The 20,878-nt window shown below is 41.6% G+C and overlaps 1 protein-coding gene across 5 annotated transcripts in view; it reads left to right on the top strand.

The window, feature by feature from the left end:
• Positions 1 to 20,878, top strand: part of tjp2a (tight junction protein 2a (zona occludens 2)) — a 46,732-nt gene extending 25,854 nt beyond the window's left edge. For all 5 annotated transcript variants that reach the window (XM_087843507.1, XM_087843508.1, XM_087843505.1 and 2 more), the window contains 22 exons: positions 1,360 to 1,484; positions 1,634 to 1,736; positions 1,842 to 2,604; positions 3,907 to 4,010; positions 5,817 to 5,970; positions 7,209 to 7,320; positions 8,876 to 9,006; positions 9,112 to 9,196; positions 9,322 to 9,472; positions 9,615 to 9,723; positions 9,989 to 10,208; positions 10,478 to 10,662; positions 10,764 to 10,859; positions 10,970 to 11,049; positions 11,876 to 12,086; positions 12,605 to 12,705; positions 12,800 to 13,021; positions 13,143 to 13,232; positions 13,871 to 14,092; positions 14,576 to 14,653; positions 17,194 to 17,279; positions 17,376 to 20,878. In XM_087843507.1, the coding sequence (XP_087699633.1) occupies positions 1,360 to 1,484; positions 1,634 to 1,736; positions 1,842 to 2,604; positions 3,907 to 4,010; positions 5,817 to 5,970; positions 7,209 to 7,320; positions 8,876 to 9,006; positions 9,112 to 9,196; positions 9,322 to 9,472; positions 9,615 to 9,723; positions 9,989 to 10,208; positions 10,478 to 10,662; positions 10,764 to 10,859; positions 10,970 to 11,049; positions 11,876 to 12,086; positions 12,605 to 12,705; positions 12,800 to 13,021; positions 13,143 to 13,232; positions 13,871 to 14,092; positions 14,576 to 14,653; positions 17,194 to 17,279; positions 17,376 to 17,532 (3,585 nt within the window). In that variant the 3' untranslated portion in view covers positions 17,533 to 20,878. The remainder of the gene's footprint in view (positions 1 to 1,359; positions 1,485 to 1,633; positions 1,737 to 1,841; positions 2,605 to 3,906; positions 4,011 to 5,816; positions 5,971 to 7,208; positions 7,321 to 8,875; positions 9,007 to 9,111; positions 9,197 to 9,321; positions 9,473 to 9,614; positions 9,724 to 9,988; positions 10,209 to 10,477; positions 10,663 to 10,763; positions 10,860 to 10,969; positions 11,050 to 11,875; positions 12,087 to 12,604; positions 12,706 to 12,799; positions 13,022 to 13,142; positions 13,233 to 13,870; positions 14,093 to 14,575; positions 14,654 to 17,193; positions 17,280 to 17,375) is intronic.

The raw sequence follows: 20,878 nt of genomic DNA on the forward strand, positions 1-20,878 counted from the left end.
GAATTTGGATGGGTCGGGTGTGTCCTTCTTGGCCCACCATATCCCAGAATTCATAGCGCGGCCCAGCCAAGCTCCAGTTTCCGGCAATGGCGGCCGCTACTAAGTTTTAAAATTACTCTTATTAATCTTTCTGGGCCACAAAATAAACTTTAAACATATTTTCAGGCGAGAATGTGGGTTAGCTTGTTGATAATTAAAAATGAACACAAAAAACGGAGAAAGATTTCGGGTCCATTTTCGATTTTCGTGCCGTGGTACTGACAACCGGAAATACTCTGAATTAAGGGCGGGAGTAGATCGAGAAGGCTAGACCGTCCAATTCCATAGCCGTTTACTTCCGGCCTACCCGACCTCCTGAGGACCCGGCCCACGTAGACCGCGAAGGCCGGGTCCTCAGGAGGATGCAGCCCATGAATTTGGACACGACCATTATCATCTGCAAAATAGGCCGACAGTCATAGCAAAGAGATGAAGCACTTTTGAAATATGGGGAAAGACAAAAACTGCGCTTCCTCCACTTCCGGAACATTGATTCATTAATGACTTTTATCGAGTGGAAAAAAGTTGCCGTTCATCCTCCAGCTTCACTGTGCTAATGTTATGCTAACATAGCTGTGTCGCTAGCAATCAGGTAGCACAACATTATATACCAGGTAGTCCAACTTCAGTAACCCTGCAAACGCCACTGCTGTTTAGTTTTCTGTCTTCATTTATGTCGGAAGTGGTAGCAGAGCTGTACGTTTTAATTAGTTTCAATCTCTCAGTCAGAACTTGGTATGTCATGTTTAGGTGGAAACTAGTGAGCTAACTTCCTGCTAACTTCTAACTCCATTAAATTTAATAAATTCTATTTTCATGGATGCCTGGATGTTAAACTTAATTGTTACACCTGGCAAAGCAGCAACGCTGATGATTTTATTAAAGATGAAAGAATTTAGACAGTTTTTAACTCTCAGTGTTTGTTTGACTTTGGGACCAGGAGGGGGTTTTGGACCCAGATTACTCCGCGAAGCTCCTCACTACGGCAGCCGTAATGCTCTGACAATCCATCAAGCAGTGCAGCTTACTAAAGTTGTACTAAAACATTTTTTAACAGATTTCTGCACGCCCAAATCGGTTCGAGGTCAGTAAGCACAACCAGAATTCATACATAAGGCACACTATCGATTTTTGAGAAAATTAAAGGATTTTAAGTTTGCCTTATAGTGTGGAAAATACGTTATACAGAAGAAAATAATATATCGTGATATATATCGTTACCGCACATGCTTGAAATTATATCACGATATGAATTTTAGGCCATATCGCCCAGCCCTACTGGAGCGTTTTTGAGTTCACAAATCTTTCCTCTCTTTTCAGGATTCGAAGATGGGCTTTGGCATTGCTGTATCAGGAGGGCGGGATAACCCAAACGAGGACACTGGCGAGACGTCCATCGTGGTATCTGATGTCCTGCAGGGAGGGCCGGCTGATGGATTGTTGTTGTATGTACCATTTGTTATTTTATGGTTTTACTCCAAAGAAACAAACTCCAAAATAAATCTACTCACAAAACACATGTAACAGCTTGATAAAATAAATAAAAATGTAATTGAGTTCAGTTGGATTAACTTGTGTTTTTACTTTTGTTTAGTGAAAATGACAGAGTAGTGCAGGTGAACACCATCCCCATGGATGGAGCCATCCACTCGTTCGCTGTCCAGACCCTCAGGAAGTGTGGCAAAGTAGCAAAAATTGTAAGTAAAGCATCAATCTCTCTTTTAAAAAAGAATCTACTCTTCACATTAGGAATTAGGATTTTTCTTAAATGGATCTGTTTGTGCTTTTATGGAAAAATTCAGACAGTCAAGAGGCCCAGAAAGGTTCCAGTCAGTGTGCTCAATCGTCAGCCATCACCTGATGACAGAGTCTTCAACAATGACTACAATGATGACTACAACTATGATCAGGACCGACGTAGTGTGTACAGCGCTAGGAGTGGCGGAGGCCAGGACCAAAGCCTGGAGAGGGAGCGAGGCGGCTACATGGACTCCGGCTACCACACACGTGATCGTGACTATGACCGGCGGGAACGTGGCAGGAGCACGGAGAGAGACCTCAGCCCGGACCGCCAGTACCGGCGAGATGGCAGCAGAGGGCGCACTTTGGATAGAGAGTACAGCCCAGATCGCCGCTATAAGAGCGAGCATGCGCTTGACCGTGACTACAGCCCAGACAGAAGGTACCGCAGCGACCGCACATTAGACCGAGATTACAGTCCTGATCGGCGTTTCCGCAGCGATCGAGCCCTCGACCACAGCCCTGACCGACGCTACCGAAGCGACCGAGCCCTGGACCGCAACGAGAGCCCCGATCTGCGCTACAGGCGTGACAGTCCAGGACGAGGCCGCGGCCGTGATCAAAGCTACGATCGAGGACTTGACCGCATCGCAAATGAGCCGCGGAAATATGACGAGCCAATAAAGCGAAGTGCAAGCAGGGACCGCCTTGAACGCACACCGTCACCTGCTGCTGTGCCCCTCCCTCTGCCACGCCCTGCCCGGGACCTGGAGCCGCTGGAGAAACCTGTGAATGTGCTACTGCTGAAAAACCATCCCAACGAAGGTGAGACACTAAAAGGCTGTCAGATAAACAAAACATGTGAATGGTTCACTTCACCTTAAATGAAAAGGGTTACAGTCTCTATGGGTGGCACGGAAAGCTAACCTTTACTAAAATTCAGGTTAAATCCTATTTTTATGTTAATGAATGAATAACAAAACAATCTATGTTGGAGGGTTGTGAACTTCTTCCAGATTCTGAACTAAGACGTAAGAAGAAGTTTGAGAATCCCTCAGTTAGGTTCTTATCTGGTTTATTATTCAGCATAGAAAGGTTAACCACTTTCCTACCAGGTTATCTGGTCTCTTCCTCAGCTGATACCCTTCTACACAACCATTTGGCAAATCTCACAAAGGTTGCTGCCAATAGTACTTGTGCATCTGCAAGCCTGTTGGAAACCTGACTCCTGCCCCAGCTCTTCCTTTTTCTGTTTCTATTTTAATTTCATATCTGTTGCAATTTATATCTGCTCTGTTCTGTAGTGGGGGCTTCCTTCATATGCACAGGGAAGGGCATGGTGATCCCAAAACAAGGGTTTAAGTGGTCCTGACTAGAGTTTTGTTACCCATTTCTAAGTATCTTTGATTGATATCATAAAGAAGTAAATAAAACATGGACAGCTATTTGGGAAAGAAACCCCCTCCTACATTTAGCACAAAAACAAGTGGCGTCTGCCACAAGAAAAACAATTGGCAACAAATTTGATAAATGGTAAGCAGAGGAAAGGATGCACTTTATTTGAAGGTTTTATTAAATGGATGCAAAATGGAAATGTCCTAATTGTACGTTTAATTGTTTACTCAAGCAATTCTAGCTCTCTCTCTATAGAGAGAGAGAGAGAGTTAATGGAGGCACGGCCATGTCAGCATACATCACCACCAGCTGATTACAGCATATCAGCAGATAAAATGGCTTGTACCATTCATCAGTTTGGCGCTCGCTGTTTACTGGCTTTATTTTTAAATTGAGGTGAATTTCTTCACTTGGCACAGAAATGCATAAAACAAAATGAACAGTTGGAAAAGTGATCACAGTGCTTATAGGTAAATTCTTATTTTAAACATCAGCCTAGTATTTCAGTGCATCATTTATACAGATGTGTCCAGAGGCATTTTGGTCAGTGACCGTTAATAAACCCTTCAGAGGTCGAAAAGTGACCTGATTAATTTTTCCATTTGTTCGGTCATGCCAGGTTATCTAGTCTGTGAATGTCAGATATAATTAAAGTGGAGTTGGGTAAAATAAGGTAAAATATTTGTTTGATTATTTATACATAAAATATATGTGTGATTTGTGTTTTTGCAGAATATGGCCTTCGTCTGGGCAGCCAGCTCTTCATCAAAGAGATGACCAGCACAGGACTTGCTAGCAAGGATGGAAACCTGCAGGAAGGGGACATTATTCTGAAGGTAGGGTGGTGTATATTCCTTATTTGTCATTTTTTGCTCGTTAACCGTCCATCTCTGACAGTTCAAATGAATCCTTATTTATATTTTAATGGGCTTTCGCTCAGCATCTTGGGTCACGCTTTGGATGAAACGATCCGTTCACACAGGGTTAAAGACACTGCGTAGCAACTACAGATCGCTACGGAAAATGAGTATTTCCTGACCAGTTGTTGGCAGTCGATGTGAAATCGATGGCTACATCGCAGTCACGCAAGACTAATGACTAGTTTGTGACCCCATGGCCCAGCTGTCGCTATGGAAAAATGAGTATTCCTCAGCTGGTTGCTAAAGCTTGCTGGTATTTGCTCAGTAAGATTGCAGAGAGCTGTATATACCTCTGCACTGAAACGTTCCAGTTGCCTTGTTCACTAGTAGGTTGCTGACAACACAGACACTCCGTAAAAGTTGTTGGTTTCAGTGATATGGTGCGAAATTTAGTTTGAAGGTGAGTGTTCTCCATTTCTGGTTTGCATTACACTTTCTTAAGTTACAGCTCGGCAAGCAATCAAGAGCAGGCGGAAGTGTAACATCTTTAGCAGACAGCTACTGTTATGTAAAATAAGAAACATGCGTCTAACAGAATAGTATTTCGTACTAGAAAGAGCAGCAGCGATTAAACATTTAGTCAACAAGTCGCCCACATTCCTATCAGTACCTGGAAGAAGCAGCTGCCACACAGAGGCAGGGTGGAGTGGTCACTTTTACATTTGTCTCATATTAAACAAGATGAACAAGATTTATGAAAGTTTCAAATAACGAAGACAGCGTGTGTAAAGGTAATCTCAGTGAACCAACGCTCAGGATTCACACTGCTTTAAAAGCTCAGTTTTAAACTTTTTTTTTCCCCCTACTGTTTGCTCTGTATGATATCAGTGAGAGGGGGGTGTCCCAAGTGTGGTCATGAAGCCCCAACAACCTGCGGTTTTTAAATGGTATTTATGTGAATGGCAGTAGTCTTAAAATGAGGGTGGAAGAAGCTAAAAGGATGAACTTAAGGACTGCATTTCTATTTAACTTTAGCATTTAGTAAGCCATTATTGAATTTGAGCTATTTTATTCCATGGAGTATTTCTGAATAGTGTTTTAATGTTTTTTTAAAAATGTGTTTTATTTTTGCTCTTTGTTTTATTTTTGTTTCTTATTTTAGCTTCTTACTGTCATATTTTTTATCTTTTATGTGGACTGTTGTAAATCAGTTTTATTTCTTTACCCTATTTAATTGAGCTCATTTCATTTTTTTTTTTTTTTTTTGTACCTTATTGCTTTGTTCTACTTTAGCTAGCCATTTTTGTTGTTGTGTTTTTGTTACTTTTTGGCTGGTTTTGTCTCCTCTGTCTCTGCCTCTTTTGACTTGTTGTATCTTTACAGTGTACGATAAATAAGGATTATTTTAAGCTTTAACAAAAATCTGGAGCTGGACATATGCCGAATAGGTTCAGTTTAAAGATCCCCCATCTCAATGACATCATACAGAGTCAAGAACAGAAAAAAAGTATCTGAAACTGACTGTTTAAAGCAACCTGAAGCGTGAGTGAGCTTTTGGCTCACGGAGATTAGTTATGTGCTTACCTCATTAAACCTTTGACCATGTGTAATATCAACATTTGTAGTTGTGATAGTAGATGTTTGTATATAACATTAGGAAAAGCATAATTCCTTTTTAAGTGTACCAAATATTTAAAAACTGTAAAACATTGCATGCTTTGTTTGTGTGATTCGTGAGTGAGAAGCGTCTGCACATCTCCTAATCCCCCCTGTCTCTGTCAGATTAACGGGACTGTGACAGAAAACCTGTCTCTCAGCGATGCCGGGAAGCTGATTGAGAAGTCCCGCGGGAAGCTACAGCTGGTGGTGCAGCGAGACAGGAAGAAGATCCTGGTTCGAATCCCGCCAATGGTCGACAGCGACTCGGAGCTCGACGGTGAGAGAAACTCGAAACTGAAAAGCAGCAGGTCCTATGCCGTGTAAAGGCACACCTGGCGAGTGGCCATCATCATCTCCATGATCATCATCATCTTCATCATTTTATATATATATATATCTAGAAATATAAACCTCATTGCATTATGAACTTCTAATGAATCAATTGTGGAAACCTTAATGCCATTAATGTTTCTGTACCTGTCAATCAAATTTGTTCTTAATTCTTAAAATAAAGGCTTTACTTACATCAACTTTTAGTTTTATTTAAATATTATTTCACATACACATTTTCCACAAAGCACTACGAGCTAACCATATTCAGCACATCATCACCATCCCTCCACCCTCTTATTGCTCACCCCTTTATACCTGTTTTTATTGTCACATGACCAGATGGCATGCTGTTATTGGTCGGTAAGGATAGAGATAAGTGGTGTGAGTGGATTGTTCACTGACCAAATGTTTGCCGGGAGGAGGGGGGGGGGATAGCACAAAGACTTGTGACCCAGTTTGACTGGTTTGGGGTGTGTGTGTGTGTGTGTGTGTGTGCATGTGTGAAAGTGCTCATTCGCCTCTAGCGGCGTGATCTAATCCCCTATCATAATCCTGCTACTGGATATGACAGAATTTCATTATGTTAAGGTTTGCACCGCTGCAGCCTTCTGGTTTCTACCATCCAGCACCATTCTTTGTAATTCTGTTTGAGGACAATAGGGACCGACTGACTGAAAAAATTAGGATTTTGAGGTCTGACAGGTACAAATCACCTTAAGTGCACATGTGTAATTTTACTTTGTAATGGTATTGCTGTGCTTATTCCTCCCTGCCCTGCAGTATAACATAAAAGTGCAGTCTAGCTTCCACACCCTGAATGCTAACATTGAAACATCCTGTTGAGTTTTAGTGCTCCTCGTCATCATTGTAACCACAGAAACTGGTATTGCATATCTAATTGGTGTGGCTACTCATCTGGGAACAGTGCTCTGACCTTCATTTGTCTGAGAGCTGTGTGGCCCCCCGCCCCCTGCTTTCACGACCCACGGGCCATTTGAGCCGAGCAAAGGCCATGTTATGTAATTTACAAAACAAAGAAGGAGAGATGCAGCATTTTACTCTTTCTAATAAAGTTTATAGGCTTTACCACCTGAACACAGAGGACCCCACCCCCATAGCTGATTGACTCTTGTGTGGTTTCACAGGGGTTGTGATATTTTTCATCATCCTTGTGTGTTTCAGATATCTCTGAGATCGAGTCGTACCGCTCCTATTCTCCACAGGATGACAGACGGGCCCACCACTCTGACCTCTCCTCCCATTCCTCCAATGAGAGACTTCGAGACAAGCCCAGGTACACTGTCATTAACGGCCAATTCTGGTATATTTCAAGCTGTAAAAGCTTTTAATGAGCTTTTCCCCTCAGCCTCAGGGCTCAGAGACTACATCTGACTACGATGCTCTGACCCAGATGGCATGTAGCTGAGGTGTTTTGGGCATGTCTTATCAGGAGGGAGGAGGCCCCAGAGCAGACCCGGGACATGCTGAGACTGTCTCTTTGCTTGCTTGGGAACTCCTTTGCGTCTTCCAGTCAGTGCTGGAGGAGGTGGCTTGGGAGAGGGAGGTCTGGGAATCTGCTTTAGTGTGAAATCAGAAAATGCAATTTCAGTTTTATTTTTATAGGGGGAAAAAATTGAAAAAGAATACAACAATCAGATAATACTCTATGAACAAGCACTGGGTGATCACGGGAAGGAAATTTAACAGGAAAAGATTTCTGGCAGATTCGGCTCAGGGAGGGGCAGCCATCACCAGGAATGCGCAATTAGGAACTTAACACAAACTGTACCTATTTATTTGGCCATTTGACCTTTTCAAAGATATTGGTGTCTACGACACCAATCCTAGTATGAATCCTAGCCCCTCCTTTATTGTTTGACCCTTTTTATTTTTCATGAAGTCGAGCACAGTGTTCATTCGGTTCACCAAGTTGAACTCAGTCACATTCCTATGATATCAGCTGATCTCAGTGCTAGCCCACATAAACTGATGGTTCAACCGATATCTTCGTGAACATCCTGTTTAACTTGCTTTAGCCTGCTACCGTTGCTGCATCTGAAAGCTGCAACCCCCATCCACTCGTGCTCCTCTTCATGCTTATTCATGTCATATCTGCCATCCATGCCTGCTCTATTTTGGACTGGTTGCTCTTGCAACTGCTGCTTTCCCCATCTCAGGATTTCCACTACACACATGCATATGGAAGGACAGGAAAGTCTAAGAACAGAGCTGTACTCCCAAATCTTACTGCAGAAATAAAGTTCTTCTTTTACTTTCGTGGTCCTGACTGAGTTAGAAGATTTTGTGGCTCCACAGGTTATGCCAATTTGCACTACACACCTCTGCTCCAAAGATTTGTGGAAGATAAACTGAACTGGGTTGGGCAACGATTCCAAATCAACTGGAATTTTATACAGGTCATTTCAAATGTTTCTGAGTCTGACAAAAAGCAAACACACAAAGTTTAATCCTTGAAGAGCTGGGTCTGTATTGTTTTGTCTGCCTGCTCTAAAAACAAACAAACAAACAAACAACCACAATCATCTAAAAATGATTTTAAGTGTTGCTTTGTTTTGTGCTTTTCTTAATTCTAGATACCACAAAAGCATTGAGCTCTGCTTTGGTCAGTCATTTATTACGAATGCATTAAATACACCAGAAACAAATCAGGATAATGTAGGATTATGCTGATTTTATGCTTCATGAAGCTCAGGCAGTCCGTCACATCAAATATCGGAAAAACCACCATGTTATTAAACCAAACCGGAAAAGGAGTCATAATTATATCAACCGAATTAAATGTGTAAAATGCTTCTTTTAAACTTTCCAAAAATTTGGGATATTACCAGAGAGGAACCGCCTAGCAGGCTGGCAAAAATGGGTGCCATGCCAACCCCATTCAGAGGTGCCGACAGAGACGTTGAAGATAAGGCTGCTTTGCACGCAGAGAGGGAGGAGCCACGCTCCGAGACACCACCAGGTAAACATGAATCCGCCAAGAATATACAAGACTGTAAAAAAAAATAAAAGTCAAATCAGACAGTTGAATTGAATACTGTGACTGTAAATGATTTTGTTTCTGCAGTACCAGCTGCCAGTGTCGCCCCAAAGGTTCACGCTCCCCCTAAAGTGCCACTAAAGCCAAGTGCAGAAGACCTGGAAATATACGGGTCCGTATTAGTTTTGTTTTTTTAATTGAGTTGCTCAAACTCAAATTTACTCAAAAACAAGCCAGCTTGGTTGTCTCCGTCATAAATAGACTCTCCCTTTGTCAACTGTTGTTTCCATAATGCAGGCCGAACACGGTGATGGTGCGTTTCCAGAAAGGTGACAGTGTGGGTCTGCGGCTGGCGGGAGGAAATGATGTCGGCATCTTTATCGCCGGTGTTCAGGAGGACAGTGCAGCAGAGCAGGAGGGTCTCCGGACAGGAGATCAGATCATGAGGGTACAGCACGTTTTAGTTCCACATTTAAACCCTGCACACACAAGAGTGCTGTGTCTGAAGTTGGAGAAAAAAGACAGAAGCCTCGTCTTTGAGACGTATATCAGGCCAGATTTCTCATTTTATTCCCTATTGTGTGCTTCAGGTGAACAACAGAGACTTCAGAGGCATGGTGCGTGAAGATGCTGTTCTCTACCTCCTGGAGATTCCTAAAGGAGAGGAAGTTACCATTCTTGCGCAGAGCAAGCCTGAAGGTACTGGACTGGATAAAGAACAGCTGCACAAACAGTACTAATGCCAAAACCTTCCTGTGTTAAAGTATATCACATAGACACACACAGAATATGATAAAAGTCTTAGTAGAGCCAGTGGCTTGCTTTTCTATTTCCTGTAATTTATTTATTTTTATGATAATAGATGAATGAGGAAAAACAAGAGGCCCAAATTTGAGCCATGTGGGATGCCAAATAATGGTGGGGTTTTTTTTTTTTAGCTTCTGTTTTCTTCTATTTTTACCAGTGTATAAAGATGTCTTAGCATCTGGCAGAGGCGACTCCTTCTTCATTAGAACCCACTTTGAATATGAGAAGGAGGCCCCGCAGAGCCTTCCGTTCTCCAGGGGAGAGATCTTCAAAGTGACGGACACACTCTATGATGGCAAACTCGGCAACTGGCTGGCAATCCGTAGTGACAAAAACAACCAGCTGTTAGAAAAGGGAATCATCCCCAACAAGAGCAGGTATGCAATGATGATCATCTTTGTGCAGACACCCTTTCTGCCCCCTGCTGGCCATCAGAAAAATTCACTTTCAGACGTGATGGCTATGTCTTTTGTTGTTGTTTTTTTATTTTAAATCTATATATTTCAAGTTTTTAATTTTTTTTGTATTAAGGATTTGGCTGGATATTTTTATCATTTTACATTTTCTTTCGCTGGTAAGAAATCTGCATATCATTGTGTGAGCAGTCTAACTAGACAAAGTCATATATTCTTGTTTTCGATATCAGAGCAGAGCAAATGGCTAACGTCCAGAATGCTGCACGGGCTGCATCGGGCAATGACAGAGGAGACTTCTGGAGGATGAGGGGCCAAAGAGCTGCAAAGAAGAAAGATTTGCGCAAGAGTCGAGACGACCAGGGCAACGTTCCGGTTACACGCTTCCCCGCCTACGAGAGAGTGGTATTACGTGAAGGTATCCAGGAAACCCTTTCACCCTGCAATTTCACCTGAGGCATTTTGCAGAGGTCCTCGCTGTGCCAGGACTTCTGAATTAATTCTTTTGGTTTCATTTAGCTGGTTTCAGGAGACCGGTGGTGATATTTGGGCCCATTTCTGACGTAGTTAACGAAAAACTGGCCACTGAACTTCCTGATCAGTTTGTCATTGCTAGTAAGTATCACGACCGCCTGTAAATAAACATTAGCACTAACAGAAAAAGGTTTCTGTAGGCTTTCTTTACTCTGTTCTTGTTTGTGAGTGGTTTTTGTCTCCTCTTTCAGAAACTGAGCCCAAGGATGCAGGAAGTGAGAAGTCCTCTGGGGTGGTGAGATTGAACTCTATCCGGCAAATCATTGAACAGGTATGGTATAATCATTAGAAGATAATGACGCTGTATGAACACTAGTGCAGTGCCTGTTATGGGAGTGTGCAACACCCATTTTGTCCTGTTACAATTTATTATTTCCCCTATTTTTAATTTTTATGTCCCCTAAACACCATTAAACCAGAGTTGAATAATAGTGGCTCCATAATTGTAGCGATATAAAGCTTTAGATAACACGCCAAAGATCCCCAGCGTAATTTTGGGTGGATACACAGATCCTTTTGGAGTTGCATCAAAACTCCAAAGGGATTTGTTGCATCAGAAGCATAAAAATCTGCCAATAGAGGAGCATCTAACAAGAAAGAGTTAAAGAATAACTTGTGCAGCCATGTTTGTTGGAACCCATTTGAATTTTAGACTAAGTGATCTTTTTTTTTATAAAAGATTTGACCTCATAGTTTCATCCACCTGTTTGAGGGCTAAGAATTAAAATAGGGTAGGGTTGTCAGTCTGTTCTGGTCAGCTAATCAAAATTTAATTTTAATTGAGATTTTGCTTTCCAGCTATAACCCTTTATTACCTACCATAAAAAAAGCCATCATAGAGTGCTTCTTTACATGCTGTAGTGCTGTTTTGTGCAGAATTTCAACTTCCTATACATCAGTACAACCTTTATATCCCAAAGTCCATAGTAACCAAATAAACTGCTAAAAGAGACAATGTCATAGTTGAAATTCACCTGCAGAGTTTGAAGTGGCTCAGATGAACAGCTGTCGAGAGTGACAAAACAGAGATTTCTGTGCAATTATTAGTCATCATCCAACATATAACCATGTTTTTCTTTTTTATTATTCTCCTGCAGGACCGTCACGCTCTGCTGGATGTGACTCCCAAAGCTGTGGACACCCTGAATTACACTCAGTGGTACCCCATCGTCCTTTTCCTGAACCCTGACAGCAAACAAGGTCTGAAGACCATGAGAAACCGCCTCATACCCGGATCCAACCGCAGCGCACGCAAACTGTATGAGCAGGCCCTTAGGCTGAAAAAGAGCTGTTCACACCTTTTCACGGGTGAGTTTTATGTGATTTATGGCATGGTTGTCCGTAGTTAACTTGTGATTAATCTGATTTTTTTTTAAATCAGCTGTAACTGTACCCTTAACAGGATAGTTTTCATGTTTCTAATATTCTTACCAGCATGGGGGTGGAAAATATACATACTTTATTCACATTTATGCTTATAATTATTGCAACAGTCCAAATAATGACAACTATTACTGAGAAAACCCCCAGAGGTACTGCATGCTCATAAAATACACTGAATGTACGCAAGAATTTACTTCTTTCTCCATTTCTGCTCACCATCCACAATGTAACTGATGAAACCACTTCCAGACAACCTGATCTACAAGGCCAAGCCAAAGGTCACAGAGCCCACATGCGTTAATCGCGTGTCAAAAAGCCAATAGAGGCGTTAAAAGGAATTTGCGTTGACGTGGTATTGTCATGTTAACTTTGACAGTACTTAGGATTATGAAATCTTTTTCTTCATATATTTTTTCTTTTAAGAATTTTTTTTTGTTTTTTAGACACCATCGACTTGAACTCGGCCAATGACGCATGGTATGGCAGTGTGAAAGATTTAATTCGGGAGCAGCAAGACAAAGCTGTGTGGGTGTGCGAGGGCAAGGTGAGTGTCAGTGAACTTCTGCAGACCACTTGTTTTTGTGTGAATTTGACTGTTTCTTACACCCCTTCCCTTTGCTGTTACTTTCTTTCCTCAGGTGGATGGTTCAGAGGAGGACCTAGATCTCCAAGATGACCGCATGTCCTACCTGTCGGCAATGAGTGACTACCTCAGCATGGACAGCCGGATGACCAGCGACTACGATGACACAGCGGACGAGGGCGGGGCGTACACTGACAATGAGCTGGACGAGACACTGGATGAACCCCAGCCCGTGTCAGCCATCAGTCGATCATCAGAACCTGTACTGCCTGACGAGGTGGGCGTGTCTGCCGATAGACACTCTTCTTTTCCCCAACGTTGTTAATCCATCATCCTCACTGTTAAAATATCTACTCCAACCCCTGTGACCCTTCTCTGTGTGCCGTGTGTTTGTGTAGAGGCCTCTCCCTGAACCCCGTGTACGTATGAGAAGAGAGGTGAGCAGAGAGCCAAGCCCTCCCCCTTCTTTCGTCCCTGAACCCCCAAAGGTGAGAACCTCTCCCTGTTTTTCTCCCATCAGACATCACTGTCGCTACACTTTCTTGTGGTCTCTCAAGCTGCATCTCAATTTAAAGTCTTTAGACTTTTCAGTTCTTGGCAAGACTCGAAGTACCATCAGATCTGCTTCAAACAAAGCTGGAAATGTCTGAGGGTAGAACTGTCTTCTTTGGACTTCATTTAGTGCCTGTGTCCATTTTCAGAACTTTTTCTTGATAAATAACAAAAACTCTAATCTAGATGAATAAAGTTGCCCTTCTATACATCAGTTAAGAGTGCATCCAATATAGGAGGATCTATTTAAATTGCCTCATTTGGTACTTCCTCTGCAAGCCGCTTTGGAACCCACCTGCACCTTGTACTCCTCCTCTAATTGATGTTTCTTTCCACATATGCACATATGTACCTGCAAATATAAGGGACTGAAGATGAGGGGGAAAAAACACCTTTTGTTGCCTAAAGCAGCTGTGACTGAAATAAACTTTCTCACACTAAGCCGATAAAAATGTTCAAAACTCCTGCCTGCTTTATATTTGGAAGTGGCTCTTCCTTAAAAAACAACAAACCACATCCTGTAGTTGAGCAAATGATCACAAATGGTTCTTTTTTTTTTTTTTTTTTGTTTCAGGTTCGTGCTCAGACTCGAACTGACTCCACGCGGAGCTACGAGTCACACTCCAGCAGCACCATCAGCAGCGACGCAGTGGGCGGAAACAAGCCGCCTCCGCCTCCCGTGAAGCCTGTGAAGCCCACTATCGCCCGCCAACCAGTGAACCAGTCGTCAGAAGATCAGAGTCCGGGGAAAGACGAGGAAGCGGAGGACCCCGCCAACAAATCCTTCCTGGGCAAGGTTAGACTCATTTATTGATTTAAATGAATTAATTATTTTTTATTTTATTCTTATACCAACAAGGCAGCTATCTGGGGCAAAAAGTCAGACTTTTTTATGTTTCTTTCTTCCCTTGTTTTAGAAGATTTCACTCTGTTATTATATCAAACTTATTCCCTTCTCCTCCTTTTGTTTTTTTGTTTTTTTACTTTCTCTGCATCTAATGTGAAATAGAAAATGGGTGACCAGGTAACTACAAATTTACCAACACGTGTTTCCAACCCTCCCTTCAAATCCACAACAGCTCGTCATGCATCACAAATGTTCCCATTAATAAATCTCATTATGTATTTGCGTATTTACAGACACTCTTGTCTGTAAATGTTTCATCTGACAATCACTTCCTCGTGAGTTACACCATGTGAGTGGACGTGTGGCATCTATGCTGTTTTGTTTTTGTTTTTTTAAATCAAAAATTGAAGTTTCACTTTTATTTTCTTCCAGATTAAAGCGTTTGAGAAGATGGACCATCTGGCAAGAGCTCAGAGGATCCTGGAGCTACAGGAGGCAGAAAACGCTCGAGTCAGTAGTGCTGTCTTTCTTCATGGTACAGCTGTAAACTTCAGAGCAGGAACAGACACAGCAGGGAGCTTTCAGTTGACTTTTGGCAGTTGAATCCTGTCAGATTTATAGAAAGCTGCATTTAAAGTTCCTCTTACTTCCCCGTCTGTCCTAAAACAATCCTGACATTCCCATATCCAAGTCCAGTGTCTAAAAGCATTTTCTGATGTTCAGTCAGATCCATGAAATGTACATAAAGATGGCTGTGTCCCAACATAAATTGGTTTGTGGACTCATTTTGAATCCTTGAGCATTTTGTCTTTCACCATCTTGCTGTTTTGAAACTTTTTTTCTTTTTTTAATCCACTTAAGTCTTACCTGTGAATCATCACGTGTCTACACTTGGCAATCTTTGCAAAGAACAAGTTTTTAATTGTATCAATAGGCACTTTGTTCCTGTTTCTTGGGCTGAATTTACAAAAAATCCCAAAGATAAGAGTTTGGCAGGAATCAAGTATTTTTGCACCAACAAGAGGATTCCTAAAAACCTGCCATTGGTCAGGATGAACCAAAAAACAAATGAGAAAACAGCATCTGTCATGTAAAGACATTTTGTTAAGAAATAGGAAAAAAATCCAGCAAAGACCTGAAACAGGACCTGAGAGATGCATCTGATCTTTCAGTTGATCAGCCTACTGTTCACTGAAGTTTCATCAATAATATTCTCAGTGAAAACAGTCACTTCCAAGCTCATCAGTATTGTACAAGCTCTGTATTTCCTTTGATGTTTGCATGTTTCAACATCATTTTTTTGTAAATTGTAATAGTCAGAATCTACCTTGCCTTGATTTACAAGGCAAGGTAGATTCTGACTATGTATTAATGTATAGATTTATTAATATTATTACAGTACCCCTCACAGTAGTTGAACTTTGGACTGCAGCGTCTGTCCTCCTACTATTTACTTTAAAAAAGCAGCACTCCAGATTAGAGATGGACCGATCCGATATTAAGTATCGGTCCGATACTGACCCAAATCACTTGATCGGATATCGGCGAGAAATAAAAAATGTAATCCGATCCATTAAATATCAAAAAAGCACCTCACAAAACTTGCTACACAGCGTAACTCAGCTCATAAGCGTAGCAGTCGCAGCAGTATGTGTCACGTGATAGAGCGGCTGTGTGTATTTGTAGCCTCGCTACCAAACCAGCATTTCATCTCTGAGGAAGTTTTCCCAGAGAGAAGTAAAGCAAGTGTGTAAGTTCATCTCTGAATGTTTGTAAAGCATTCCCATGTTAAGCTTAACAACCAACATATGGAGCGACTGCCTCTCTCTCTCTCTCTCTCTCTCTCTCTCTCTCCTGCTGCTACTTCAATGTGAAACTGCTTAATGATCAGCTGATCGGCTTTTCTGTCGCGAGTCCGTCTCTCTTCTTAGTTTTTGGCCCACTTCTCACCAGAAAGAGGAAACCAGCGGCTGAACAACAGCAGCACGTTTAAGCTTGATAAGCTGTTGTTAGAATTTATTTAATATTACTTTCTACACAAGGATCTTTTTCTACGCAGCTGACAGCTGGTAACTGTGCAGGGGCGGATCTAGCAAAGTTTAGCCAGGGGGGGCCGATAGGGCATGAACAGGGAAAAGGGGGCACAAAGACATACTTTTCTTTCTTATTCTCATTTAAAATGTCTAGCTTTTAATAAATAATTATCTGAATCTTACACCCAAAGTTTAATCTGATGTAAAATATATAGAAGTCCATTACTGTATATAGTAACTGTTAAGTCTAATATACCCTAGTAAGCTATACTACTTTTTCCTTTGGGAAGATACCATCTGTGAATTCTGCAATTCTGTTGAAGAAAGATGTTGAATCTATTTAATTATTCTTGAAAAATAATTTATTTCTGTGCATTTTTTTTTCCCACACTGCATCAAATTAAAGTTGATTACGTCGATTAAGCATCATGAGGTGGGGGGGTGGTTCCCTATTTTTTTTTTTTTTTTTTTTTTGCTGGGAGTTTGCAACCCTATTAGTTAGGTTGCTTAATATTTCTGCTAAGTACTGTTTAAAATACCAGAATAGGGAGGATTGAGTAGGTTTAAGTTTATTAGATTGATCAGTATTGCTGAACTATGGGTGCAGTGTGTTTTTTACATACAGGTATAACAGAATAGCTTTAGTGTTGTTATTTATTTAAACTTGAGTATAAACTTATACAAAATGCAGCAAGATATAAAAAAAAAACGTTTTATTGATTAAAAAACACACTATATCGGATTCATATCGGTATCGGCAGATATCCAAATTTATGGTATCGGTATCGGACATAAAAAAGTGGTATTGTGCCATCTCTACTCCAGATGGGAGGAAGAGACACCTGGTTTAATGTTCACCGGGGTTTAAGAGTGTTGTTTTAAGGTAGAACTAAAAATCCTTCAAGTAAAGAAAGATACACTTGCAGCCTGTCTGGGTATAGTAGGATATTTTATTTCTGTTCTTTACTTTTTTGTATTAGATTTGACATATCTGGGTCTGTCCCTCCCTTTATGCAGTTGGAAATTGCCCAGAAGCATCCAGATCTCTACGCTGTCCCAGTGAAGCTGCCAAAACCCAACCTCAGCCGTCCTCAGCCAATAGGGTGAGAGCAGAGCCTCATCTCTGACATCATAAAAAATGTTCTATTTTTATAAAGATGCAAGTTTATGACCCGTGGTGTGTGTTTGTGTGTGTCCAGTTCAAGCTCCATCCCCGAGCCTCAGACTCCCTCCAGGCCGCCGTACTCTGAGTCGAGAGGACACGAGGACGACGAGGATGACTACCGCCGCCAGCTGGCCGACCAGACCAAGAGAGGATATTACAACCCCCAGAAATACAAAGACACTGAGCTGTAAGGCTGGGAAAGCAGGAAGTGACATCATCACCGATCAAAACTCTTCGAACTTCTTGTCGTGTCGTCAGTTTCAGACACTTTTCGCGTCCCTTGTTGTGCAGAAAGCGTGGTGCCCCACACACACAAACACACACAGATATCTCTGGTCTACCTTTGCCACTCGCCGTTACAGAAACTGTGCACAGCTGATGTTTCAATGTAAATATTCTGTTGGTGTCTGTGATCTACATTTTATTTTCCCGCCTTTATTCCGGGACTCAGTTTGTGCCTACCGTGTGTCACTATCACACAGTAAAACGCCCAATGTTTGGAAGGATGAGAAGCATAAAAGAAATGTAAACACGTCACTTTAAGCCATTTCAAACAGCTGGAGATGTCACATTTTTATACTCCCTTTTTGGACAGAAGAAAAATTCATGAACCTAAAACACAGCAATGCAAATTAACTATAATGGCACAATTCGGTGTCCTAAATTTAAGGTTCATGCTCTGCTGCTTAGGTCCTCTGCAGGTGGGACACAAAAGTATGAATATAATATGAATACATGAAGTGAAGCTTGATGAAGAACAGTCGAGGCCAAAAGTTTGGCAGTGGCACAAATTTTTTTTCATTTGCATTATATATGTGATGCGCTTTGAAGACTTTTACTGGTAGATTTATGCAAAGAGTGAGTATTTGCAGATCTGCCCATTCTTCATAACATCTGCTGTTTTCTGTGGTTTGCTGGGTATCAGCTTCTGGGCCAAATTCTGATGGATGGTGATCCGTTTCTGTTGACCTTTGAGTCTTGATGGGTTGACATCACTTTTGCCTTGTGACATGGTGAAAATGCACCATGTTATTTTCACCATGACATGGTACATACAGCAGAAATCGTCACCAAATTGCTGCTGTATGAGCAGTTTGTTGTTTGTTTGGGGTTTTTTTTAGTATGGTCGATCCTTAAAAAGTGAGTGGACAAACAGGCAGAAGTCAGGATTTGGACCAGGAGTCAATGCCCAGCAACTTCAATAAATACTGGAGCAGCAAAGTGTGAGAAGCACAACATCTCTGCTACTACCTAAACTTTTGACCATGACTGTAGAAAGATTGTTGTATCACAATATGAAAGTCCCCGGTTTGAACTTCCTGGCTGGGACCTTCAGGTGGGTGTAGACTCCCTTGGAAAGCTCCGGTTCCAGGGGTTGACTGTGTTGTCTGGCCGGCCACCAGTCCAGGGTATACCTGCCTGTCCTCGAGTGATGGATGGAATAGTCTCAGTTTTTCAGGTTTTCATAATTAAACAAAATTAATGTGAAACTACAGAAATAGCTGTTGATCCCACTGAGTTGCCGAATACCATCAGTGCTGCGCGTGGAGCAGGTGCAAACCTTTTGGACACAATAAAAATGTAACAAATGTAAAATTAAAACCAGCTAAAAACACTGTAAAAATACAACTAATGGCTGTTATTGATACACCGTGCAGTTTTTTTTTTTACATTGTGATGGTGAATACACGAGAGGCTGAAACTGAAGTGAGCAAACGTCCAAATCACTGTTACAGTTCAGACTGCACCTTAGCTTTTTCACCAATTTTGTGCGTTTTTGTGAGGCGCCACATGCTTCGGGCACGCTCCTCTGGTGTTAATTGTCCTCTAATCGCACCTCCCCTGCTGAACTACACATTCCAAAGTGGACGCCTGCGTCTGCAGCACACCGCTGTGTGAGCTGTGCAGTCTGGGAAGCAGCTTATTCTCAAGTGCCTTGCAGCTCTGATTTCAGCTCGGGAGATAAAGACTTCTACCTAAAAAGCACTTGTTTGGTTTTAACTGCTGTTGTAAACTGAAGCAAGCAGAGGTTGAAAAGTATTTTCAGTACAGTTACTGCACACTGTCAAAATACACGAGTAGATTTAAACTGGAAACATCTTTCCTTTGTTGTTTGCTTTTGCTTTAGAAGAGCATTGCAGTCACTGAAGAGATGCGAAGTCAGAAATAGGAGATTCAGATGGATTGCATGAATGCAGCATCTGTATCTCATCATTGCATGACATGGAAGTAATAATTACCAAAAGATTGCCCCCCCCCTTCTTTCTTTTGTCTTTTTTTTTTAATTTAGAACTTTGGCGAATGCAGGGCTCTTGGATAAGATGGGGAAGCTGTGCAGCTGCCTGTTTAGCATTTCTGTGTTAGACCAGCGTGTAAATGATGTCACAGATTTCATTAAAAAGTGTATCACGAGCGAGGCGTTCAGACAACTTGTGATTGAGCTATGTTTCTTTAATAGCTGCTGGCAACCAGAGACAATCACATTTTTATTTTATTTTTTTTTATTGCTGATGCTTTTTCTTGTTGAAAATTTTGAATATATATTCATACACTTGATTCAGTTCAGTGTTTGTGCACTACTGTCTGGGGAATGTGGTGACAATCATGTTGGTTCATCAGTCTCTCTTAAATGTTATTTTATGGGTTTTTTTTTTTTGTTTATTTTTTTTGTTTGCTTGTTTTGCTTTGTCTCCTGAGTGTTACACAACAGTCTCTTGGGAAAATCTAATAAATGTTTTTTTGTTTTGTTTTTTTACACAAAGTCATATTCAGAGTGTCATGTTCCACCTTTGCTTTTGGGATGCTTTTGTTTTAGAAATGCTGCTGTCTTGCTGTCACATTGGGTCTTGTTCCATGACCCAATGTGGGCCAAGCTTCAGATGGCCTCACATTTGACTCTGATACTTTAGTACAGAGAGGACTTCAAGGTCAGCTCGGGGACTGCAAGGTGCCCAGGCCTGTGGCTGAAAAACGAGCCAAAATCATCCCCCTCCACCACCGTGCTTGACAATCTGGCTGTGTGCATTATGGATCACTTTGCAAGCCTTCTGGACCAATGATAAGATCAGTTTGTTCAGATGAAGCTTTGCAAACCTGAGTTGTGCTGTCATGTTCTTTTAGAGAGAAGACTACTCTTCCTACTGGCAACCCTTCTAAACAAGCCATACTTGTTCAGCCTTTTTCTAACTGAACTGTCATGAACACTAAAATTTAATGTGCTAAACGAGGCCCATGGAGTCTCAGAGGAAGCTCTTGGCAGTGCAGTGAGCGCTGCACTCGCAGACCTGGGGGTGAATCCACTGGCAAGATTGTGACATTGTGTTAAAACACAGCTGATATAGAGGTGGTCACACTTGCTGTTTGTCAGCAGCACGTGACTACTACCTGCCCTCTTTATTCCTATGGAAGCAAATAAGTGTGTACTTCAATCAGTCAAGTGAAAAAACTGTTCTAAATTTATACTTGAGAAAAGGTCGACTCCACCACTGGTCCAGTTTTAACTACTTTTCAAACAAAAATAAACCAAACATCACAGAC

Source organism: Neolamprologus brichardi, chromosome 7 (genome assembly GCF_056152115.1).
Source record: "Neolamprologus brichardi isolate AB-2024 chromosome 7, ASM5615211v1, whole genome shotgun sequence".
In the NCBI taxonomy this organism is placed as follows: Eukaryota; Metazoa; Chordata; class Actinopteri; order Cichliformes; family Cichlidae; genus Neolamprologus; species Neolamprologus brichardi.